Source organism: Aquarana catesbeiana, linkage group LG03, assembly GCF_042186555.1.
Source record: "Aquarana catesbeiana isolate 2022-GZ linkage group LG03, ASM4218655v1, whole genome shotgun sequence".
In the NCBI taxonomy this organism is placed as follows: domain Eukaryota; kingdom Metazoa; phylum Chordata; class Amphibia; order Anura; family Ranidae; genus Aquarana; species Aquarana catesbeiana.
This window is the reverse complement of record NC_133326.1, coordinates 11,959,289-11,985,815: the sequence shown is the minus strand read 5'-3', so window position 1 is coordinate 11,985,815 and position 26,527 is coordinate 11,959,289. Positions and strand designations below refer to the sequence as shown.

General features: G+C 47.6%; 1 protein-coding gene across 3 annotated transcripts in view; it reads right to left on the bottom strand.

The window, feature by feature from the left end:
• ITGA11 (integrin subunit alpha 11) overlaps window positions 1-26,527 on the bottom strand; it is a 253,778-nt gene that overhangs the window by 42,838 nt on the left and 184,413 nt on the right. For all 3 annotated transcript variants that reach the window (XM_073618273.1, XM_073618274.1, XM_073618276.1), the window contains 2 exons: window positions 21,561-21,646; window positions 2,805-3,012 (listed from right to left, as the gene is read on the bottom strand). In XM_073618273.1, coding sequence (XP_073474374.1) covers window positions 2,805-3,012; window positions 21,561-21,646 — 294 coding nt within the window. The remainder of the gene's footprint in view (window positions 1-2,804; window positions 3,013-21,560; window positions 21,647-26,527) is intronic.

The window sequence follows — 26,527 nt, the reverse complement described above, 5'->3', positions numbered from 1 at the left end:
GCTCTGATAGAAACCCTGATGTAAGGAGAGCTCTGAAGCGGACCCTGATGAAAGGGGGGGCTCTCGTGGGGACCCTGATGTAAGGGGGGCACTCTGATGTAAGAGAAACTCTGATGGGCACCCTGATGTAAGGGAGGCTCTGATGGGAACTTTAATGTAAGGGGGGACTCTGATGTAAGGGGGACTCTATGAGGGGCCTTGATGTAAGAGGGGCTCTAATGGGTACTATGATGTAAGGAGAGCTGTGATGGGGGCTGTGATGTAAGAAGGACTCTGATGTAAGGGGGGATTTTGATATAATGGGGTCTCTAATGGGTATTCTGATGTAAGGGGGCTATAATGGGAATCCTGCTGTAAATAGAGCTCTGATGGGGACCCTGCTGTAAGGGGGGAGGGGGCTTTCATAGGGACCCTGATGTAAGGGGGAACTCGGATGGAAGAGGAAATCTGATGGGGACCCTAATGAAAGGGGGGGGGGCTCTGATGAGGACACTGATGTAAGGGGACTCTGATGGGGGCCCTGATGGAAGGGAGGCTCTCATGGGGACCCTAATGTAAGCGGGGACTCTGATGTAAGAGAAATTCTGATAGGGAACCCTTATGTAAGGGGGGCAGCTCTGATGGAGACACTGATGTAAGGGGGACTGTGACAGGAACCCTGATGTAAGGGGGGCTCTAATGGGAATTCTGATGTAAGAAGAGCTCTGATGGGGACCCTGATGTGAGGAGCTCTCTTGGGGCCCCTTATGTAAGGGGGCACTCTGATGTAAGTGGAACTCTGATGGGGGCTCTGATGTTAGGGGGTTTCTGATGGAGACCCTGATGGGGCCTCTGATGGGGATTTCTTTCAGCAAATATTTGTAAAATATAGAGCGAAGCCCATCGTATTGAAAAGTTTGGAGATACCTACTTTAGAACGATTGTAAACATAAAAGCTTATTTCAGGCCAGCACTTATGCACTGGGCACACCCCCCAGCACTGGCCTTATCATGGTGTAATAATAGGCCAGGAAAATCTATTTTAGGCAGCTGGTTGGCCAAGGAGAAAGGTTTACTGTAATATATGCTTTTGTTAAAAATTGGACCCAGTCAGGCAACGCAAGGAGCAGCAATGACATACAAACTACAATAATCCAAGGCATCCATTCTGAGTTTAGTTTTCATCAGTTTAGAGCTTTAGAACAATTAACCACCTGCCTTCCACAGGCCATATACTGTATATACAGCCTAAACTTCAAGCGGTTAAAACAAGCTCACGACTACAGCAGTAGCCATGAGCTTGATATCATATTATTTAGAAGGGTCTCTGGGCTTTTATGTAAGACTGATCCGGGTGGCTCTATAGTGGTCCAATCACTTTACGGTAGTGTGAAGTGCAAAAGCACCTCCCCTGCTGTGGGTATCAGGCTGCTCTGCTCCTCCAGGGAGGGCAAACTGTGTCAGGATGGACAGTAAAAGCAGATCAGAGAACATCCATTCCTAATCTGCTCTGTAATCAATGAACCTGGGAGCCCTCAACTCTGATCAGTTACGGGTTCAGTCCTGTCAAATACCTGGCTGAAAATACAGGTAAACAGCCACTTGAGCACAATCCTGGGGATGATCGGCTGTAGTTGAAGGCAGGGAAGACATCCGGGGTCTAATAGAACCCTGATATCCCTTTAAAGAGAACCTATCACCTGCCAACACTATCACATATGGGGATGTGTCAGCCCCCTTGTGGTTACAATAAAGTTAAATGAAAAAAGTATTTAGAAATGTAATTTACAGTAAAATTTAACAGCAACCCTGGCGCCACTTGCACACACCTGAATGCAAACATGTGCATACAGCAATTGTGCCACACATGTTAGGTATCGCCACGAATGCCGGAATGAAAGCAATAATTCTAGGACCATCATTCATGGTTAAAGGGGTTGTAAAGCTATTTTTTTTTTTAAATAACAAACATGTTATACTTACCTTCACTGTGCAGCTCGTTTTGCACAGAGTGGCCCTGAACCTGGTCTTCTGGAGTCCCTCGGCGGCTGTCTCGGCTCCCCCCCCAAGGACTCAACACCTTCATGTGCGCTCCCTCGCATGGTGATGAGTGCTTGCGGGCGCACTCCCGTGATACAGCCGGCGGCTATAGCCGCTCACTGTAGCGCTCAGCCCTGCCCCCGGCGCGCCGCGTCATTGGATGTGATTGACAGCAGCCCGAGCCAATGGCTGCGCTGCTTTCAATCCATCCACTGTAGCCAATCAGCAACCAGGCTGAGTGGTGAAGAGGATGTTGGGAGCGAGTGAGGGACTTTCGAGGGGTCAGGTAAGTAAAACGGGGGGGGGGGGGGGGCTGGGGGCGGCGGTATTGTCGGAAGTTTTTTCACCTTAATGCATAGAATGCATTAAGGTGAAAAAACGTTTACCTTTACAACCCCTTTAACCATAGACTGATGGACTCTAAAGACTTGGCTAAGGACAATTTTGGGTGCAATAGTTTTCCCCTTTTCAGGGGTGGGGCACTTTTAGGGCTTGACATGTTTGGTATCTAGTTACTTGATGCAACCTCATCTTTTATATTTTACAAAAGAAATGGGTATATTATTCTACGGCATTGTGTCCTTCCTGGCCAAAATGTTGCAGAATTTCCCTGGATTGAGGTCTCATTGTTTCAACCAATGAGGCAGCGAGGCTTTATAAACAGGTATGTCGTTTTCAGTGGGTTTTTTTTGCCCTTGTCCCTATCAATAGTGTAACATGAGCCTTACTTTGCTCTGACCTTTACTCATAGTAAACAGACCTGTCCATGTCTGATGTCTATTTACCTTTTGGATCAAGCTGGCGAACTGCAGGTTTGGAGAGTGGGAAATATTGAGCACGGTGCTATATGCGTTCTCCCCTCGGTTCTCAAGTGTCACTTCCAGGGCCACTCGCCTTCTGCTTCCTTCAATGATGAATACGGAGTTGTCAAATGATCGAGTGAAGGTATTGCAGTCTGATGGGGATCTCCGCAGAGAGCGCTGGCAGAACTCCCTGAGAGCAAAGATGGGCGGAAAGAAAATGTCAGCTATTTCAAAATATACTAAATCAACAATAACTGTCCGTGAAGGTTCTTACTTATCCAGGTCATAGTAAAGCTAGTAGTAGTTGGTCACACTCAACTGGACTTGTTTTGTAAGGTTAAAGTCATTTCTTAGCTTGTCCAAGCCACTTCTTTTCTATTAAGTGTTAGGTAGATACCCCAACATTTACATCCACCCCTTAAGACCTGGGGACACCAAACGATTCAGTTTGTGGGCCATATTGTATATTTTACAAATATTTGTGGAGTTCCCCTTAGATCAGAGTCCTCCTTACATCATGGTCCCTATTAAGAGTCCTCCTTACAGTATATTAGAGTTCCCATCAAAGTATCCTTTACCACTGCAGGGCTTACAGTGTGGCCGATGTAGCAGGGCAGGAGCCAGGAGGCAGAGCAGGTCTGGGTGGAAGAAGTTCCATCAACCTGTGTATGTTGGGGCAAACATGTCATTGGTTGCTAGGGTGCTGATGGTCCTAGCAATGAAAGACAGAGCTGATAAAGCCACAGCAGGAAAAACCTTGAGACTGCAGGTGTGGGGGGGGGGGGGGGGGGGTTGGGATAGATGCAGACACCTTATCTGCTTACCTAAATCCTTTATCTGTACACATGAAGGATATGCCACTGACCCTAGATGTGGGCTGGATGTGGCCTGCAGGCTGTAGTTTACAGACTCCTAAATTAATTAAATCACCATGGAGAGGTGTTCAATCACATCTATGTATGTGTAATCACACACTGTACCAGCAGATGGTCTACCTCCCCTGTTGAACCAGTCATTCTGAGAAAGCTAGCGGAGAGTTAAACAAGACACTGTCTCTCTGTGCCAATGTAGCAGGAGCTGCCAGCAGTCGGCTGAATGTAAATGGAGATGAATGGTGTTAAATTAACAACGGGAGGGAAACGACACAGAGATATTCATTGTATTGTTAATTTAAGAACAAGAACATCCATTTTGTATATTTAATATTGTATATAGACTGAGCTGTGAGCAGCATGCTCCTCCCCTCCCATCTCAAGGTTTTAGTTTCGCAGATATAGCTGCTGACATATGAAATGTGACCTTTGCCGGTTTTTAATAACATCTCATACCACCCCATTTCTTATCTTCTGTATAAAATAGAATGTAATAATAAAACTTGTGAGAACAGATGTTTTAAACACACAGATGGGTCCTGATCTGTTCAACGCAACTGTATACTTAATTTTTTTTTAGTGTCCAACAATGTGATCAAGCAACTAGAACAGGTTGATTCGACAACTCTCACACCTTCCATCCTGTTCTTGGACCATCAACATCTAGACATTTCATGGTGATTAGATTAAAGTTGCTTAAAGTATGGATATAAATGTTGGGATATCTTCCTGACATGCACTGGATCTGAAGAAGTGGCTAAGAAAAGCATTTCAGAACAAGTACTAGTCTATTCAACAATACAATGTATAAATGGATCTTGATATCTGGAGCGAAGTTAGTCCTATCAGCTATGACATATTTGGAAACGCGGTTGTATTATTTTGCATCTCTAGACAGGTTGTGAAATTGTATCATGATGGAATTCATAACAAAATCAAACACATCAGATTATTGGGATCTCCTCAGACAGGAAACCCATAGCTTCAAAAAAAATGTGTGTAATAAAATGAAATGAATACCTCCTTACACTATAAAAACTGAAAGCATGTCAACATTAATCTATCACGTTAGGCCAGCTCGAAGCTCTGTGCATCGAAACTAGATGGTGCTGAAATGTCTTTTACTTTTCAGTTCCATGCAGCTGTTATGCTTTAATCAGCGGTGGGAAATCAGGAGTTTTGGCACATAGACAATACATGGAGACAAGTATCTTGACAATGCAATGGGGGTGATTTAGATATCTACAGACTATTCACTTAGCTTTGGGAATTTCACTTAGCTTAGGAAGGTGAAGGTTCATGTCGATCACTCCATACAAGCAAATATCCATTGCTTTATATTTCCCTTGCACATGATTGGGAATTTGGAAGTGTAAAGTGAATCCAGCTTCACCTTATTTATTAAGCTTAGCAAACACAGGCTTTCCAAAGTGAGTATTCCCTTTACTAGGGACACCATTACACGATAGCACAGTGTATTGCCCCCGTACACACGGTTGGATTTTCCGATGGAAAATGTCCGATCGGAGCGTGTTGTCGGAAATTCCGACCGTGTGTGGGCTCCATCGGACATTTTCCATCGGATTTTCCGACACACAAAGTTGGAGACCAGGATATAAAATTTTCCGACAACAAAATCCGTTGTCGGAAATTCCGATCTTGTGTACACAAATCCGACGGACAAAGTGCCACGCATGCTCAGAATAAATAAAGAGAGGAAAGCTATTGGCCACTGCCCCGTTTATGGTCCCGACGTACGTGTTTTACGTCACCGCGTTCAGAACGATCGGATTTTCCGACAACTTTGTGTGACCGTGTGTATGCAAGACAAGTCTGAGCCAACATCCGTCGGAAAAAATCCTAGGATTTTGTTGTCGGAATGTCCGAACAAAGTCCGACCGTGTGTACGCCCTATTTGAGTGTTGCCATATTAAAGTGGAACTAAACTGCTCCTGGTTTACCTCCCCCCCACTGCTCTTCAGTGCCACCATTTTTGAAAAACCTGCAAATAAGCAGATGCGCCACTGGTCTTATTCAGGCACTTAGGAGGAGGAAGAGACTGATGGTGCATCGGCACACGCATGGTGGATTTCCTCGCCTGCACACAAATGCCGGCTGTTTCTGGTGGATGGGTAATATAGTGCCCAGCGGCATTTGTGTGCATGCTTAGCAACCCTCCCTTGCAAAGTTGCCGCTTGGTAATCCACTGCCTTCTGGGATAGCTGTGATGTAGCAATCCCAGGAGGCAGCAGGGCCAGACACCAGGAAGTACTGCTTTGCACCACTAAAAGAGACACTAAATTAAGGTGACCAAATTATTAAAATAAAATCTGAGCACATATTTCTTTTTTATTGGCAAATGGTAAACTATTTTAGAAGCATATTTTCCTCAAATTATATACTGTATGCAGTGTATGTGGTATGTGTTTATGGAATGATTGTATTATATATACGTTATTTCTCACATTTCGGCCATGAGATTAAAAAAAAAGGATGCTTAGAATTTTTTGAGATATGACTACTAAATGTTATGGAGATAAGACAGAGAAAAAACAGAGTGAAGAGTTCAGGAGTGCGTTACAAAAAGAATGCAAGGCTAAAGAGCACGCTACATAAATAATTCAGGGCTAAAGAATGCAGGGCTAAGTAGCGCTCAGGAGCATGCTACATAAAGAACGCAGGGCTCAAGACTGCACTACATAAAGAATGCAGGGCTCAGGAGTGAACTACATAAAGAACGCAGGGCTCAGGAGTGCACTACATAAAGAATGCAGGGCTCAGGAGTGAACTACATAAAGAATGCAGGGCTCAGGAGTGAACTACATAAAGAACGCAGGGCTCAGGAGTGCACTACATAAAGAATGCAGGGCTCAGGAGTGCACTACATAAAGAATGCAGGGCTCAGGAGTGAACTACATAAAGAATGCAGGGCTCAGGAGTGAACTACATAAAGAACGCAGGGCTCAGGAGTGCACTACATAAAGAATGCATTGCTCAGGAATGCACTACATAAAGAATGCAGGGCTCAGGAGTGCGCTACATAAAGAATGCAGGGCTCAGGAGTGTGCTACATAAAGAATGCAGGGCTCATGAGTGCGCTACATAAAGAATGTAGGGCTCAGCTGTGCCCATCTATGCAGCCTCACCAGTTCCCAGCAATGCAGCCTGACCAGTGCTTATCTATGCAGCCTCACCAGTGCCTATCTATGCAGCCTGACCAGTGCCCATCTATGCAGTCTGACCAGTGCCCATTTATGCAGTCTGACCAGTGCCCATTTATGCAGTCTGACCAGTGCCCAGCAATGCAGCCTCACCAGTGCCCATCTATGCAGCCTCACCAGTGCCCATCTATGAAGCCTCACCTGTGCCCAGGAATGCAGCCTCACCAGTGCCCAGCACTGTATCTTCACCAGTGCCAAGGATTGCAGCCTCATCTGTGCCTAGCAATGCAGATTCACCAGTTCACAGGAATGCAGCCTCACCTGTGCCCAGCAATGCAGCCTCACCAGTGCCTAGGAATGCAGCCTCACCTGTGCCCAGCAATGCAGCCTCACCAGTGCCTAGCAATGCAACCTCACCTGTGCTCAGGAATGCAGCCTCACCTGTGCCCAGCAATGCAGCCTCACCTGTGCCCAGGAATTCAGCTTCACCTGTGCCCAGGAATGCAGTCTCATCTGTGCCCTCCTGTGCAGCTGATCAGGGCGGAGGGCCGGCCAGATCATCACACAGATCCTGGGCAGGTGCTGAGGCAGAGGGGGGTGGTCCGCCTCAGGTGCCACACACTGGGGGGTGTGTCAGGCTCACCAGTGCCCATCTATGGAGCCTCACCAAGGCAGGAATACAGCCTCACCTGTGCCCAGCACTGCAGCCTCACCAGTGTCAAGGAATGCAGCCTCACCAGTGCCCATGAGTGCAGCCCCACCAGTGCCCAGGAATGCAGCCTCACCTGTGCCCAGCAATGCAACCTCACCTGTGCCCAGCAATGCAGCCTCACCATTGCCCAGCAATGCAACCTCACCAGTGCCCAGCAATGCAGCCTTACCTGTGCCTAGCAATGCAGCCTCACACTTGCCCAGGAATACAGCCTCACCAGTGGCCATCAATGTAACCTCACCAGCGCCCATCAATGCAACCTCACCAGTGCCCAACAATGCAACCTCACCAGTGCACAGAAATGCAACCTCACCTGTGCCCAAGAATTCAGCCCCACCTGTGCCCAGAAATGCAGCCTCACCTGTGCCCAGGAATGCAGTCTCATCTGTGCCCCCCTGTGCAGCTATTCAAATTAAAGCTGACAGCGGGAGACGCGGATACCGGGGATGTCTGGTCACCCTACACTAAATGGTTAAAATTTGTGGGAAGGAGGGGGTAGGGAGAAAATAAGAAATAGTTGTTTGAGTGAGTTTAGTTTTACTTTAAGGCACATTGATGAAGATGCTGTCAATGTAGCTCAACTCAGGAAGCGAGGTCCTGTGTGATCTTCTTTCCGTCCCTATGCATCTTGGTCAGGATACACATTATTTTGCATTGCATCTCTGCATTGTAGCAATACCTTTTTTAGAACCACATCTGGGAGCTTTTGTAAATTTGAATTCTTGGGTTTGGGGGTGGAGTAGTGGGAAGGATTCCTGCAGGGCAGCTGTTTGCTTGGCACTGACTGAACCCAAGTTGATCCCTAATCAACACCACCACCATTATTTTATGAGAAACACCTGCAAAATAAGTCTTATATTTGGAAATTTGTATTTTTTTTTTCCCCCTCGTATGACACATTCTGGATCTGTATCATGATGGAATTCACCCTAAGGCATAATGGGAAGCCTCCAAACTTCAGTTCAGCGGGCCTTGTGATTGGTGACACACAGACTCGGCCCCTAGGCAGGTCCTGTACCACAGTGGGCTCCAACATGGAGACCCAGCCACTAAGTGAGGTGTATGAAGAATTATCTCTCACTACCAGAACCTTCGTCGCCTGCCTTTGTCACCGCTTCCACTACCAGCTGGCTGCTTTTCCTTAGGGCTCAACCCGTATGCACCAGCCAACATAAAAATAACATTTCACAGTATAACATAACAGACTATAACGTAGGCACCTGCCTACACACCACCTGCAAATGAATGGATAGGCAAAAGCATGGAAGTCATGGGAGAGAGAGATGTAGAGGGGCCCCTTGGAAAGAGAACAGGCATGTAGTGATGGTGGAGTTCGTTTACTGTATCCAGTAGCAACAGCTGGACATGTCACTGGGAGTGAGGTGACAGGAATTGCTGGGTTGCTGGATGCTGGTGCAGGCTTTGCAGGCAACGGCTCCTAAATGCGGCGCACCTGGGAGTTGTTCTTCTCTAACTGTAGTTGTGTCTAGAGTGCTTAACCACTTCAATGCCGGGCACATTCACCCCCTTCCTGCCCAGGCCAATTTTCAGCTTTCAGCGCTGTCGCACTTTGAATGGCAATTGCGCAGTCATACAACGCTGTACCTAAACAAGATTTTTTCTTATTTTGCTCACACAAGTAGAGCTTTTTTTTTGGAGGTATTTATTCACCACTGTTTGTTTTTATTTTTTGCTAAACAAACAAAAAAACAAAACATTTTGAAAAAAAATAAGATTTTTCTGTTATCAAAATTTTGTAAATAAGTACCGTATATATCGGCGTATAACACGCACCTTCAATTTAAAAGGGAAGTTTCAGGAAAAAAAACTTTTTTTTTTAAATAAACCACTTTGAAGCAAAATAATGGTCAGTGCCCATCAATGAAGCCGGATCTGTGCCCATCTGCAGCCTCAATGCAGCCTGATCTGTGCCCATCTGCAGCCTCAATGGAGCCTTAACTGTGCCCATCTGCAGCCTCAATGCAGCCTGATCTGTGCCCATCTGCAGCCTCAATGCAGCCTGATCTGTGCCCATCTGCAGCCTCAATGCAGCCTGATCTGTGCCTATCTGCAGCCTCAATGCAGCTTGATCTGTGCCCATCTGCAGCCTCAATGCAGCCTGACATGTGCCCATCTGCAGCCTCAATGCAGCCTGATCTGTGCCCATCTGCAGCCTCAATGCAGCCTGATCTGTGCCCATCTGCAGCCTCAATGCAGCCTGACATGTGCCCATCTGCAGCCTCAATGCAGCCTGATCTGTGCCCATCTGCAGCCTCAATGCAGCCTGATCTGTGCCCATCTGCAGCCTCAATGCAGCCTGATCTGTGCCCATCTGCAGCCTCAATGCAGCCTGATCTGTGCCCATCTGCAGCGTGATATGCCCCTATCTGCAGCCTCAATGCAGCCTGATATGTGCCCATCTGCAGCCTCAATGCAGTCTGATACGCGCCCATCTGCAGCCTCAATGCAGCCTGACATGTGCCCATCTGCAGCCTCAATGCAGCCTGATCTGTGCCCATCTGCAGCCTCAATGCAGCCTGACATGTGCCCATCTGCAGCCTCAATGCAGCCTGATCTGTGCCCATCTGCAGCCTCAATGCAGCCTGATCTGTGCCCATCTGCAGCCTCAATGCAGCCTGATCTGTGCCCATCTGCAGCCTCAATGCAGCCTGATCTGTGCCCATCTGCAGCGTGATATGCCCCTATCTGCAGCCTCAATGCAGCCTGATATGTGCCCATCTGCAGCCTCAATGCAGTCTGATACGCGCCCATCTGCAGCCTCAATGCAGCCTAATTTTTCTTCTTCACTGATGTGCGCTGATGAGGCTGCACTGATGAGGCAGCACTGATGGGCACTGATGAGGAGGCACTAATATGCAGCACCGGTGGGCACTGATAGGCGGCACTAATGAACACTGATAGGCGGCACTGATGGGCAGCACTTATGGGCACTGATGGGTACTTTTTAGGCGGCACTGATGGGCGGAACTGTTAGATGGCACTGACAGGCCTCACAGATGGGCACTGACTGGCATCACTGATGGGCACTGATTAGCATTACTGGTGGGCACTGACATGCATTACCGATGGGGCATATCTCTCCTGTTAGGAAAGCTGCTTGTCGGCTCTCCTCTCCTCCCACGCTGTCAGTGTAAGGAGAGCCAGCATTTCCAATTTACACTGTGATCAGCTGTGATTGGACATAGCTGATCACATGGTAAAGAGCCTATGTCATTGGCTCTTTACCGAGATCAGTGATGCGGTGTGTCCGAAGGACACACCGCACCATGGATCACCGCGCTGCTCGCCCCCAGGCGCGTACAGGAGCGGCCCATTCTGAAGGAGGTCATATGAAATCCTCCGTCCGGCCATCATTCTGCTATAGGCCAGGTAGGAAGGTGTTAACGTTGACGGTACAAGTCAGCCACGGATTACTAGAGGGTTAACGGTCTTCAATTTGGCTCACTTCTAAGTCGTGAGTTGTGCTTTAATGCTGATTTCGAATGGCCGCAAACTCCGGCCTAGAACCTAAGCAATTAGCAAGTGTAGTTCTTAGTCTCCCCCATTAGGGTGCCTAAGCTCCGCCCACACGCTTTCTGGCGTGTCAGTTCCCCAGCCCCCTTTGGTCCCTGACTGGTCCTTATCTGTATAGTGCATGGTGCATTGTACCCAGGCCATCTCAAGGTTTCTTCTTTTGTAGTTAGGATCTCAGAATGGTTTTGGTGTGCTGCCCAATACTGGGGGTAATTTACTAAAGGCAAACCCACTTTGCACTGCAAGTACACCCTGGAAGTAAAGTCACTGTAGATCCAAGGGGGACATGAAAGGAAAATAAAAAACAGCATTTTAGCTTGCATATGATCGAATGATAAAATCAGCAGAGCTTCCCCTCATTTCAGATCTACCCCTTAGATTTAGAGCGACTGCACTTCCAAGAGCACTTGCAGTGCAACGTGGATTTAACGTTTCGTAAATACCCTCCACTGTCTTTGTTTTCAATCTTAGCATTGTGCTGGTATTTTACTTTTAAGAGGGAAAGAATGTGCCCTACTTCCAATTTTCCACCGTCCCAATATTGGTAAATTACCATACTGTGAGAAGAGCAGACGGCCCGAGTTATGGGCCACCACCAGACTCGGAGATCAGGGGAATGAGTGGACTTTTCTGTTTAGACAACTTTACTTTATTACTTTCATAACTACCGAGCAATCCAGAGCAGATGTTTAATTCGGCTACCACTGCGTTCTGAAAAGGGGGGAGATTTTCCAGTTAAAATGACAATTTACTCTTTAAATTTAAAGATTGTTTTTATGAGTCTCGGCAGAATTTTTTTACTCGGGTCCCTCAAGCTCTTTTCGGAGCCCCTTTAACTAATGTCCTGTCTGTTGAGAGCCTTCGTTTTATTACCATCCGGACATTCAAGGTAAGTAACTATATATGTTCAGACGCTACTGTGTATTGTTAGCGCGCCGAGGGAATGGTGGAAACGTTTGCATTACAGAGACATGTGCTTTCAATAAATACTCCACCTCATTAGAGGAAGAGCTCAGACAATCTGGATTAGATGATCCAACGAGGAGAACATACAGGGAACTCTTTGACTCTTTGAACGTTTATATGGATGGTATTATAGTCAATAAACAATAGAATATAATTAACACCTTGACTGTATATAAAAGTGAGATGTCTCTCTCTCTATATATATATATATACTAGCTGTCCTGTATCCCAAATAACTGGAATATAAAAAAGGTGCCTCTAACCACCAAACAAATGCATCTGATCTCTGCAGTTGACGGGAGGCATCAATGGGGCATCACTGGCAATTCCATTTCTTTGCTGTTGAGAGATTTAACTACTGATTCGCAGTCATCTCATTAGCAGGGATGAACGGGGGTTCAGTCCGAACTTAATCCGAACCCCAGTGCAGCAGAACCAATAGGAAGGTGTCACATGGTCGTATCTCTGCAAACCAACAATGAGGCACTATTCCTTCCACTGACACCTACAGTGGGGCATAATTCTCCTAGTGGAAGTGCCCCCTCAGTGGTTTGGTGGGAGGAAGAGTATCCCATCATTGGTGTCAGTGGGGAGAACAGTGTGTAACCATGTGACAGTTTCCCACGGGTTCTGCCAAACTATGTTCCAACCGAGTTTGGACCAAACCCAGCTTATCTCTAATCATTAGCAGTACACTTATTTCAGTTAAACCCCTCAGTGATAGTGGGAGGAATAGTGCCCCCTCATTGGTATTAGTGGGAGGAATAGTGTCCAATCATTGGTATTAGTGGGAGGAATAATGCCCCATCATTGGTTTTAGTGGGAGGAATGGTGCCCCATCATTGGTATCAGTGGGAGGAATAGTGCCCCATATTGGTATCAGTGGAAAGAATAGTGCCCCATCAATGGTGTCAGTGGGAGGAATAGTGCCCCCTCATTGGTGTCAGTGGGAGGAATAGTGCCCCCTCATTGGTGTCAGTGGGAGGAATAGTGCCCCCTCATTGGTTTCAGTGGGAGGAATAGTGCCCCCTCATTGGTGTCAGTGGGAGGAATAGTGTCCAATCATTGGTATTAGTGGGAGGAATAGTGTCCAATCATTGGTATCAGTGGGAGGAATAGTGTCCAATCATTGGTATTAGTGGGAGGAATAATGCCCCATCATTGGTTTTAGTGGGAGGAATGGTGCCCCATCATTGGTATCAGTGGGAAGAATAGTGCCCCACCCATCATTGGAGCACAGGTGTGTCAGGAGGAGGCTGCCTCTGGAGCTGCTGCTGATCCGTGTGAGAGGGGACTGGTGAGGAAATCTATCCCAGCTCTCCTGGCCCCTTTCTGGGGAAGCCATGGAGGCCAGCAGGGCCTCTCCTGCTGGAAGCTCCCAGCCATCTCCTGGGCCATCAGGTGACATGCCTTCCTCTGTACAAGCCATGGCTTGTGATCTCTCTGTCCCTGGTAAGGATGAAGGCTCAGAGGCAATTCAGGAGCGAGTGGTGGCCGGGATTAAAGCCCTGAATAGGGAAAGAGACAAGCTCTATAAACTGAGAGCGGAGCTGAAGCGCTTGAGAAGACAGCGTGAGGGCTTGCACAGCCAGAAACGTGGGTCCATGGATCCGGAGATCCAACTGGCCAAGGTCCGGGTGGAACATCAGGAGACCATTGTGTCCATCATGGAAGGAAGAGATGGGCCATTTAAGGAAAAGTTCTGCAATGACAGAAGGTTTGCCAGGATGACAAAAATGGAGGTGGAGGAGGAGACCCCCAGTTCAGACCCCCTGCCCCCTCAGGGAGAGGTAAGCAGCCCCATGCCTTCCCAGGACTCAGGAGGCATGCTCAGGGCCATCCAGGCAATGGAGTCTCCTATGCGGGGGGATCAGTTGGTGTTCCATGAGGAGGACATTACTGATAACATGCCTGACAAGGTAAAGCCTGTCAAGCCCCATGTGGTGCATAAAACTGTTTTTGTGAACACTGTGACTGATACTGACAATGTGCCCAGTGACAATCAGGCTGCTAATCCCATGTGTAGCAATGCTGTGCCTGCTGATGCTGCAGTACAGCAAAGTTTGCATTTAAAAAATGACATTCCTGCAGATGAACTACAAGATTCAGCAGAGCCAATTAACCCCCCTTTAGCTGAGTCTAAAGCTGTTTGCCCCACAGCTGCTGAGGACTCTACAGCACAGCTTCAGGAGACAGCTGGTATTGCAGCAGAAACTGTGATTATTCCTGATGGGAATGTGAATGTTTGTGTGACTGATAAAAATCATCTCAGTACAAGTGTGATGAATAATGGTCCCAGTTCAAGCGTGATGGACAGTCCTACCAACTCCGTTCCAGCAGATAATAATAATTGTAATGTACAGACTAATGTAACATCCGTGTGGGGCCTTGGCCCTGATAAGCCTACATTTGCTCAGGTGGTACGCTCTGCTCCTGGTAGCTCCGCCCCCAAGAGGGTTTTCCCCCTGCGACCTACCACCTTGAGCACCCTGGGATCTGGTCTTGGGTCTCTGGCTTCTGCTGGGGGTCCAAGAAGAAATGTAGTGATTCTTAAATGGGAAGGTGGTGCAACCCCTCCAGCACGGCGTGCAGTGGTGGACATGATTTTGGAGATGGGTTTTGGGGCAAACGATCTGTATGCCCTAATACATGTTGCTGGGAGCCGGGAATATACTATTAGTTTCACCAGGCCAGAAAGTCTTGACCTGTTCTGGGAGCGATATGAGGCTCGGTGCAGGTCAAGACCCGAATGGGAAGGTCTGACCCCAGTTGCAGTTTCACAAAGGTCTACAGTGAAAAAAATCACAATTATTCTCACTAATGAGAGTGTTCCTGCTCGAGATCTAGAGGTCTGGTTAAAGAATTATGGTGAGGTATTGACTAAGCCCGATAAAATACTTGATGAGCGTAACATCTGGACTGGGGGTTGGTCGGTTACAGTCAGGTTGGCCAGGGATGGGAATGTTGTCCGTCACCTGCCCTCCTCAGCTTTTATAGGGAGGGATAGGATGACTATTTTCTACCCTGGTCAGCCGAAGCTGTGTCACCGCTGTGGAGAAAAGGGGCATTTGAGCTCTTCCTGTTCAGCCTTGATATGTTCAGTGTGTCGGGGTCAGGGTCATATGGCCAAGGACTGCACCGAGATGATCAGGTGCAACCTGTGCCTGCGCCTTGGCCACCCCTATAGCAGATGTCCTGAAGCCTGGCACAATATGGAGAAGGAGGTAATTGATGACATGTCAAGGCTGGACAGGATGGAGGGTGATGCCCCTGGTGTACCATCCTCCTCTGCGGTGACCGACTCCCCTGGTCCTGCTCAGGATCCCTCTCCAGTTCCTGTGGCCACCCCTCCTGTGTCTGTAAGTATTCCTTCTGTATCTGTCTCTGTGTCCCCCCAGCCTACTGTATCCCCTCCTCTTGTGTCAGAACCTTCCAAGTCTATGCCCCCCGAGTCAGTTACCCCCCAGGAGTCTACCCCTCCTAAGTCTGATTCAAAGGGAGCACCCCCCCCACCAGGAGTGGTAGCGGGTACTAAAAAGGTTGCTTCTTCCTCTATAAAGAAGTCTTCTGTAAAGACTTCACAGAAAAAAGTAAGAGATGACGGCATCTCTGAAGCTGACCTGCAGTACCTGGAGGAGAGAAGGAAGGTTGGGAAGCGGAAGAAGCAGGTGGTGAGGACGGAACAGGCTCCAGTGCCTGTCTCCAACCGTTATAGGTCCTCTAATTGGGAAATTTCTTCATCTGGAGCTTCTTCGGAGCGAAGTTCTGATTCTGAGATGGAGTTTGAGGCGGCCTCAAGAAAGAGAGAGGCTTCTGGTGATGAGCAGCAGAGGGGAGCTAAGAAGCATTCCACCCAATAACCCAAATGGCGGTTCCCCCTCCGTTAAAAGTGGTGACAATAAATGTCGCCAGCATTAAGTCAGTAAGAGCTCATTCTATGGCCTTCTTTTTGTTCAGCCAATTAGATGCTGAAATTTTATTTTTGCAAGAGACTAGGCTCACCTCCTTGGCAGATATTCATATGGCCAAGAGAGAGTGGAGGTATGGTCCATCTTACTGGTCTCTTGCGGCCGAGCCTTACGGCGGTGTGGCGGTGTTGTTTAAAACCGGCATGGTAACTGTCCGGCGGGTTATTGAGGTGGAGATTGGGAGATGTATGGTCTTAGACGTCCTTGTGGGAGGGCAGGACCTGCGCCTAATTAATGTTTATGGGCCGCACACAAAGTGGGACAGGAAATGCCTTTTTACATCCCGGCAAGTGGTCTTTGGAGGTGACTTTAATACAGTAACTAGGCCCAAGGACAGGAAGGACTTCAAGGACAGGCTGGGATATGATAGCGTTTTTTTAAATAGTATGGTTAGGGATGCTGGTCTTGTGGATGTGCACATTAAGCACCTCCCGGATGACACTGGGTTCACCTTTCATCGAGGTAATAGTCAGAGTAGAATAGATTTTTTTTTTGAAGGAGACCTCTGCTTTCTCACCCCCAGTGGTGCAGGCAGTGGAGTTCTCTGATCACTGTATGCTATCTGTGGTCCTGAATGCTTCAGACGCCCCTCAGAGGGGTAAGGGCATCTGGAGATTGAATTCGACTCTACTCAAGGAAGAACATGTTAGACAATCCTTTGAGGAATTCTTTCAGGCACAGGTGACCATCCTGGACTTTTGTAGCAGCAAGGCTGAGTGGTGGGAGCTGACCAAAAAGAGGATTGCTGGATTCTTCAGGGGCCTAGCCAATAGAAAGCAGTTTAATAAATACATGACCTACCAACGTTTACGGAGGAAGCTGGATATTCTTGTCTCGAGAGGAGGAGATCCTGGGGCAATCTCGGAAGTGAAACTCCTTCTCAGGAAGTGTCAATATGACCGGCATGCCTCTTTGGTTCTGGAGAGGGACTATGGGAAGTACCACTCGCCTGACCCTTACCAGAACTGCAAACAAGGTGTAGCTGTTAAAACGGTCGTTGGCCTTAAGGACAGTACAGGTTCCTTGACGAAGTCCAGGTCAGGGATTCTGGAGGTCGTGAGGTCCTTTTATGCTGACCTTCTTGGGAGGAAAGAGCTTGACCGTGACAAGATGGAAAGCTTTTTGGACTCTACTCCAGGTCTAAATGATGAAGATGTCCCATTGATGAATTTGACAGAGGAGATCACAGTTGAAGAGGTGATGAGGGCAATTGAACAGCTTGCCATCAAAAAGTCACCTGGACCGGATGGCTTGACGGCTGAGTTTTACAAAGCTTTTAAGCCTATTCTGGCCCCACATTTGGTAGAGGTTTTTAACAGTTGCCTTGCAGAGGGGATACTTCCCCCTTCCATGAGGCACTCAGCTGTGATTCTTCTTTCAAAGGGTAAAGATCCTTCGATGATTGAGAATTGGCGCCCCATCAGCCTTCTTAATGTCGATAGAAAGATACTGGCAAAGATCATTTTCTGGCGCCTATCGTCAGTAGCAGAGTCTTTGCTTTCTCGTCATCAGCACTGTTCGGTCCAGGGTAGGTGCACCTTCACAGCAGTTTTAGCTGTCCGGGAGGCCTTGGAGCGATGCAGGGCTGCAGGCTGGGGAAAGTATTTGCTGACATTGGATCAGGCAAAAGCTTTTGATCGTGTTAACCACGAGTACCTGTGGTTGCTCCTTAGTAAGTACGGTCTGCCGGGTGGTTTTGTCAATTGGTTAAAAGTCTTGTATAAGGGGGCAGAAAGCTTTCCTCTTGTTAATGGTTGGGTTGGGCAGTCCTTTGAGGTTGGCTCCGGGGTGCACCAGGGTTGTCCCCTGAGTCCCTTGCTCTATGTGTTTGCAATCGACCCCTTCATCAGGAGGCTAGAGAGCGGCATGTTGTGTGGGGTGCCAGTGGGGCTCCCAGGTGAGCCGCCTTTGAGGGTTGTTGCCTATGCGGACGATGTGTCCGTGATTGTCACTGGGGCGGATGAAGCAGAGGAGGTGGTCTCTCTGACATCACGGTATTCTGAAGCATCAGGCTCCAAGATCAATCAGGAAAAGACTGAAGTTTTCTGGATGGGAAAGGAAGGTGAGGGTTTTGATCTCCCGGACACCTTTCCAGTGCCCCAGGAAAGAATTAAGATTCTAGGCATTGAATTTGGACCTGGTGATTATGGCCTCAAAAACTGGGAAGGCAGACTGGAAATTGCCAATACTAAGGTGGTCAGCTGGAAGAGATGGAAGTTATCTATGAGGGAAAGGGTTGATCTGATTAAGACTTACCTGATTCCGATCTTCTTGTATGTCAGCTTTGTCTGCATCTTGCCAGTGTCTCTCTATGCTAGGGTCAGTAGTGTGTTCTTCCAGATGTTGTGGGGGAACAGACTGAACCCCATCAAGAGGAATGTCACCTATCTATCCAGGAGGGAGGGTGGCTTAGGTATGGTCAACCCAGTTCTTTTCTTTTCACTGCTTTTTCTCAAGTTTAACATTGGTAATATGCTTGCAGTGGAACCTCCTGGATGGGTAGGCATCTTTAGATCTTGGTTTAGGCCTTTTCTGCGACTTTGGGAAGAGGGTGGCCAAGTGAAGAATCTCAGGGGTCATCGTGGTCAGCTACCAGCCTATGTCGCTCCGTGCCTGAAGTTACTACGGCAGTGGCGATTGTCGGCTGAAGATCTCAGATCGGTTCCGAGGAAAGTCCTTATGAGTCGAGTCTTGAGCGAAGTCTTTCATGACCCACTGGCCTTAAGGGATTGCCCAGGCCCAGTTTTGAGGGCAGGGTTAAGACTTATTAATTTGGACAGAGTACCCCCTAAATTTAGGGATCTGGCCTGGTTGTGCTTCCATGGGAGGCTCTATGTTAGGGGCAATTTGAAATTCCGCAGTGGGGTGGATCCTAGCTGTCCTCGGGAGGAGTGTGCAGGTGTGGAGGAGACTATGGACCATTTTCTGCTTCATTGCCCGTTTAACATAGAAGTGTACAAACAGGTGGGGCGGGCCCTCGGTGTCCCTTTCCTCTCCAGGCTGGGTTATGCTGAGTGGGTGTATGGAGCATTCAATACTGGTGGGATTTTTTGTTTAGATACACTTTTTCTAGTTAGCCTAGTAGTCCGTTATTTCACTTGGAATGCACGGTGTCAGGTCTGCATTCGGCGTAAAATTCTTCCTGTTGAGGTGGTGGTGTATGACATTCTGCATGAGGTGGAGAAGATTCGGGTGCTCGAGAGAGACAAGCGGAGTCAGGGGGCTTGGTTGAAGGCGTGGAGGGGTTTCAAGCCTCCCTGACTGCCAGGAGTCTCTTTCCCGGGTGTGGCTGTCTGTCTCTTATCACCCTAGATTATTATTATTTGGATTTATTTTTTGATAAATGGCTGCGTACATAGGTGATGGGTTGTGCCTCTTAGGCCCTCTCTGCTGCTTTATGTAAATAGTTTTGGTAGTGGATTATGTATATATTGTATATATTCTGAACATGGATGTGTATTCCTTGGATTTATGTTGAAGTTTTGTACTTTGGTTTTGTTTTTTACTTTTGTATAAAATTGGTTGCTTGATTCTTTTTAATAAACGATCAATAGTGCCCCCTCATTGGTTTCAGTGGGAGGAATAGTGCCCCCTCATTGGTGTCAGTGGGAGGAATAGTGTCCAATCATTGGTATTAGTGGGAGGAATAGTGTCCAATCATTGGTATCAGTGGGAGGAATAGTGTCCAATCATTGGTATCAGTGGGAGGAATAGTGTCCAATCATTGGTATTAGTGGGAGGAATAATGCCCCATCATTGGTTTTAGTGGGAGGAATGGTGCCCCATCATTGGTATCAATGGGAGGAATAGTGCCCCATCATTGGTATCAGTGGAAAGAATAGTGCCCCATCAATGGTGTCAGTGGGAGGAGTTGTACCCCATCATTAATATCAGTGGAAGGAATAGTGCCCCATCATTGGGATCAGTGGGAGGAATAGTGCCCCATTATTGGTATCCGTGGAAGGAATAGTGGCCCATCATTGGTGTCAGTGGGAGGAATAGTGCCCCATCATTGGCAGGGTTGTCCTAATAGCATCATGGGACCCTGGGATCAGGAGGGCAAGATACTGGGATCAGGAGGGTACAGTACAGGTTCCGGGATGTTGCCCGGGACACAGACATCCCTGGGAAAGCTTAGTAAAAAGAGTGACTATCCCAGAAAATCCGGGACAGTTGTCAAGTATGATGTAATGCAAGACTATCATGGAGCCCCCATACACATGGGGCCCCTGAGCAGTGCCCAGGGGTGCCTATGCATTAAGACAGCCCTGATAGTTGGTATCAGTGGAAGGAATAGTGCCCCATCATTGGTGTCAGTGGGAGGAATAGTGCCCCATCATTGGTGTCAGTGGGAGGAATAGTGCCCCATCATTGGTGTCAGTGGGAGGAATAGTGCCCCATCATTGGTATCAGTGGGAGGAATTACACTCCACTGTTAGTGTAAATGAAAGGAATGGTGCCTTTTCATTTCCAGCCTCCAAATAGTAAACTCCTAATAGTAAAAATTCATGAAATCCCTTTGCGTTTAAAACACAGCTGCACAAATACCGTATGACATAAAATATTGCAACAATCGCTATTTTATTCTCTAGATTCTCTGCTAAAAAATATATATAATGTTTGGGGGCTCTAAGTAATTTTCTAGCAAAAAATACAGATTTTAACTTGTAAACACCAAATTTCAAAAATTGGCTTAGTCATGAAAGGGTTAATTCTACATGGCCCCTTCATATAATGCATTCCCTGCAATGTTATCTTATTTTCAAAGTGAAGTAATATTATTCGGGGGTGGTTATTCCCTATATCTATTGCACCTATGTATTAACTTGTCTATTCCCCTAGTTAGCTAGTCTATTAAATCTCTGATCACATGTTACTGTTGATATCACAAAAATACAAGGTTAGCTATGAAACCAAGCACACGGCTTAATAAAACAAAGTCTTACTATTAGGAGGCTGGAGTGAAGCAGCTCACGGCTTCGTTCCAGCCCGTCCCCAGGCGCCGGAGGCAGCCGATTGGTCATCCGGCCTCCCGATGAAACGGGAGGCCCGGTAAGAGCGGCGGGAGGCGGCGGGAGGGAGGGACGTCCCCCTCCCGCTCCTCCGGTATAACAGCTGAGTGGCTTTTAGCCCTATCGGTTGTTATACCAGGAATCGCCGGCTCTAAAAAAAAACAGTACCGGGATGACGCCTACAGCTGCGGGCATCATCCCGGTATAACCCCCGAAAAGCCGAGTACGCACATCTGCGTACGCTCGGCGGGAAGGGGTTATACGAAGCTCCAATGACTCCTTTCATTCTTCCCCCCATCCGCTGTGCTATAAGCTTTAATAGACAATTAATAGAGAAGACGCCATGCCTTGCACACATGTTCCTAATGAATACCAGAGACGTGACATCTATGGATGCTCAAAAAGTAAATATGATTTACAGAGATTTATACTGTACACTCTTCATTCCATACACACGTGTTCCAGATTCTGGATAGTGACCTATAGACGGCACAGACTTACGCATACACGTACATTGCAGTCGGGATATCGTGCTTCACATCCAAGTAGAGGTCAGGGACGCAGCGCTCATCCTGGTTACACCCATTCCAGAATGGAACCTGAACCAAAAAGATGCGTCATCAACATTTGGTGTAAATAAAGAACGCACAGCTTCGCATTCCTCACACAGGACTAACATCTCTCTCTATTTCTAGGAAGAGAATAACCCTCCCCAAAGAAGAAATGAATTCTGGATAAAGACCCAGGTGGCCTTAAACTGGTTGTAAACCCTTCCATATACCCAGCGAAGCGACTGGCCTCAGGTGACACGGGGATGAAACCGATCCTCCTACATAAGTTGTACCTCGTTCCTCTGCTATCAGCATGAATCACTTCTGACAAGTTTTCCTGACACCGGGAGAAAAAAGGTGACAGGGGAGGGATCTCCAGCACACAGCCTGTGATTGACAGCCTCGGCTCTGTTCCTGTGTGCTGCGTGTAGGGGGGGTGTCCCCCCGATCCCTCATAGTTACATAGTAGGTGAGGTTGAAAAAAGACACAAGTCCATCAAGTCCAACCTATGTGTGTGATTATATGTCAGTACTACATTGTATATCCCTGTATGTTGCGGTCATTCAGGTGCTTCTCTAAAAGTTTCTTGAAATTATCGATGCCCCCCCGCTGAGACCACCGCCTGTGGAAGGGAATTCCACATCCTTGCAGCTCTTACAGTAAAGAACCCTCTATGTAGTTTAGGGTTAAACCTTTTTTCTTCAAATTTTAATGAAAGGCCACGAGTCTTGTTAAACTTCCTCAAAAAAGTTTCCTCCCTATTGTGGGGTCACCAGTCCGGTATTTGTACATTGAAATCATATCCCCTCTCAAGCGTCTCTTCTCCAGAGAGAATAAGTTCAGTGCTCGCAACCTTTCCGCATAACTTAGATCCTCTAGACCCTTTATTAGCTTTGTTGCCCTTCTTTGTACTCGCTCCATTTCCAGTACATACTTCCTGAGGACTGGTGCCCAGAACTGGACAGCATACTCCAGGTGCGGTCAAGTGTTACTTAACTCTGGATTAACTCCAGAGATAAAACGATAATTCTCCCGCTTTACAAGACTCTGGTCCGGCCGCACCTGGAGTATGCTGTCCAGTTCTAGGCACCAGTCCTCAGGAAGGATGTACTGGAAATGGAGAGAGTCCAGAGAAGGGCAACAAAGCTAATAACTGGACTGGAGGACCTTTTTATGAGGAAAGGTGTCAAACACGGAACTTATTCTCTCTGGAGAAGAGACGCTTGAGAGGGGATATGATTTCAATATACAAATACCGGACTGGTGACCCCACAATAGGGATAAAACTTTTTCGCGAAAGGGAATTCAAAAGGACACGCGGCCATTCACTAAAATGAGAAGAAATGAGGTTTACCTTAACCACTTGCCGACCGCCGCACGACTATATACGTCGACAGAGCGGCACGGGCAGGCAAAAGGACGTGTATGTACGTCCTTGCCTGCCCGCGGGTGGGGGGTCCGATCGGACCCCCCCCCGGTGCCTGCGGCGGTCGGCAAATCTCCCACGGCGATTGGAGGTGAGGGGGAGGCCATCCATTCGTGGCCCCCCCCTCGCGATCGCTCTCAGCCAATGGGATCATTTCCCTGCCTCTGTATTGTACACAGAGGCAGAGGAAATGATGTCATCTCTCCTCGGGTCGGTATTTTCCGTTCCGGGCCGAGGAGAGAAGACTGCAATGTAAGTGCACCAACACACTACACACAGTAGAACATGCCAGGCACACTAAACACCCCGATCCCCCCCCCGATCGCCCCCCGATCCCCCCCCAATCACCCCCCCCCTGTCACAAACTGACACCAAGCAGGTTTTTTTTTTTTTTTCTGATTACTGCATGGTGTCAGTTTGTGACAGTTACAGTGTCAGGGCAGTGAGTGTTAGGCCCCCTGTAGGTCTAGGGTACCCCCCTAACCCCCCCTAATAAAGTTTTAACCCCTTGATCACCCCCTGTCACCAGTGTCGCTAAGCGATCATTTTTCTGATCGCTGTATTAGTGTCGCTGGTGATGCTAGTTAGGGACGTAAATATTTAGGTTCGCCGTCAGAGTTTTATAGCGACAGGGACCCCCATATACTATCTAATAAATGTTTTAACCCCTTGATTGCCCCCTAGTTAACCCTTTCACCACTGATCACCGTATAACCGTTACGGGTGACGCTGGTTAGTTTGTTTATTTTTTATAATGTCAGGGCACCCGCCATTTATTACCGAATAAAGATTTAGCCCCCTGATCGCCCGGCGGTGATATGCGTCGCCCCAGGCAGCGTCAGATAAGCGCCAGTACCGCTAACACCCACGCACGCAGCATACGCCTCCCTTAGTGGTATAGTATCTGTACAGATCAATATCTGATCTGATCAGATCTATACTAGCGTCCCCAGCAGTTTAGGGTTCCCAAAAACACAGTGTTAGCGGGATCAGCCCAGATACCTGCTAGCACCTGCGTTTTGCCCCTCCGCCCAGCTCGGCCCAGCCCACCCAAGTGCAGTATCGATCGATCACTGTCACTTACAAAACACTAAACGCATAACTGCAGCGTTCGCAGAGTCAGGCCTGATCCCTACGATCGCTAACAGTTTTTTTGGTAGCATTTTGGTGAAATGGCAAGCACCAGCCCCAGGCAGCGTCAGATTAGCGCCAGTACCGCTAACACCCACGCACGCACCGTACACCTCCCTTAGTGGTATAGTATCTGAACGCATCAATATCTGATCCGATCAGATCTATACTAGCGTCCCCAGCAGTTTAGGGTTCCCAAAAATGCAGTGTTAGCGGGATCAACCCAGATACCTGCTAGCAACTGCGTTTTACCCCTCCGCCCGGCCCAGCCCAGCCCACCCAAGTGCAGTATCGATCGATCACTGTCACTTACAAAACACTAAACGCATAACTGCAGCGTTCGCAGAGTCAGGCCTGATCCCTGCGATCGCTAACAGTTTTTTTTGTAGCGTTTTGGTGAACTGGCAAGCACCAGCCCCAGGCAGCGTCAGGTTAGTGCCAGTAGCGCTAACACCCACGCACGCACTGTACACCTCCCTTAGTGGTATAGTATCTGAACTGATCAACATCTGATCTGATCAGATCTATACTAGCGTCCCCAGCAGTTTAGGGTTCCCAAAAACGCAGTGTTAGCGGGATCAGCCCAGATACCTGCTAGCACCTGCGTTTTGCCCCTCCGCCCGGCCCAGCCCAGCCCACCCAAGTGCAGTATCGATCGATCGATCACTGTCACTTACAAAACACTAAATGCATAACTGCAGCGTTCGCAGAGTCAGGCCTGATCCCTGCGATCGTTAACAGTTTTTTTGGTAGCGTTTTGGTGAACTGGCAAGCGCCAGCGGCCTAGTACACCCCGGTCGTAGTCAAACCAGCACTGCAGTAACACTTGGTGACGTGGCGAGTCCCATAAGTGCAGTTCAAGCTGGTGAGGTGGCAAGCACAAGTAGTGTCCCGCTGCCACCAAGAAGACAAACACAGGCCCGTCATGCCCATAGTGCCCTTCCTGGTGCATTCGCCAATCCTAATTGGGAACCCACCACTTCTGCAGCGCCCGTACTTCCCCCATTCACATCCCCAACCAAATGCAGTCGGCTGCATGAGAGGCATTTTTATGTCCTCCCGAGTACCCCTACCCAACGAACCCCCCCAAAAAAGATGTTGTGTCTGCAGCAAGCGCGGATATAGGCGTGACACCCGCTATTATTGTCCCTCCTGTCCTGACAATCCTGGTCTTTGCATTGGTGAATGTTTTGAACGCTACCATTCACTAGCTGAGTATTAGCGTAGGGTACAGCATTCCACAGACTAGGCACACTTTCACAGGGTCTCCCAAGATGCCATCGCATTTTGAGAGACCCGAACCTGGAACCGGTTACAGTTATAAAAGTTACAGTTACAAAAAAAGTGTAAAAAAAAAAAAAAAAAAAAACACAAACAAAAATATAAAATAAAAAATAATAGTTGTCGTTTTATTGTTCTCTCTCTCTTTATTCTCTCTCTATTGTTCTGCTCTTTTTTACTGTATTCTATTCTGCAATGTTTTATTGTTATTATGTTTTATCATGTTTGTTTTTCAGGTATGTAATTATTTATACTTTACCGTTTACTGTGCTTTATTGTTAACCATTTTTTTGTCTTCAGGTACAGCATTCACGACTTTGAGTGGTTATACCAGAATGATGCTTGCAGGTTTAGGTATCATCTTGGTATCATTCTTTTCAGCCAGCGGTCGGCTTTCATGTAGAAGCAATCCTAGCGGCTAATTAGCCTCTAGACTGCTTTTACAAGCAGTGGGAGAGAATGCCCCCCCCCCCCCCACCGTCTTCCGTGTTTTTCTCTGGCTCTCCTGTCTCAACAGGGAACCTGAGAATGCAGCCGGTGATTCAGCCAGCTGACCATAGAGCTGATCAGAGACCAGAGTGGCTCCAAACATCTCTATGGCCTAAGAAACCGGAAGCTACGAGCATTTTATGACTTAGATTTCGCCGGATGTAAATAGCGCCATTGGGAAATTGGGAAAGCATTTTATCATACCTATCTTGGTGTGGTCAGATGCTTTGAGGGCAGAGGAGAAATCTAGGGTCTAATAGACCCCAATTTTTTCAAAAAAGAGTACCTGTCACTACCTATTGCTATCATAGGGGATATTTACATTCCCTGAGATAACAATAAAAATGATTAAAAAAAAAAAAAATGAAAGGAACAGTTTTAAAATAAGATAAAAAAGCAAAAAAATAATAAAGAAAAAAAAAAAAAAAAAAAAAAAAAAAGCACCCCTGTCCCCCCTGCTCTCGCGCTAAGGCGAACGCAAGCGTCGGTCTGGCATCAAATGTAAACAGCAATTGCACCATGCATGTGAGGTATCACCGCGACGGTCAGATCGAGGGCAGTAATTTTAGCAGTAGACCTCCTCTGTAAATCTAAAGTGGTA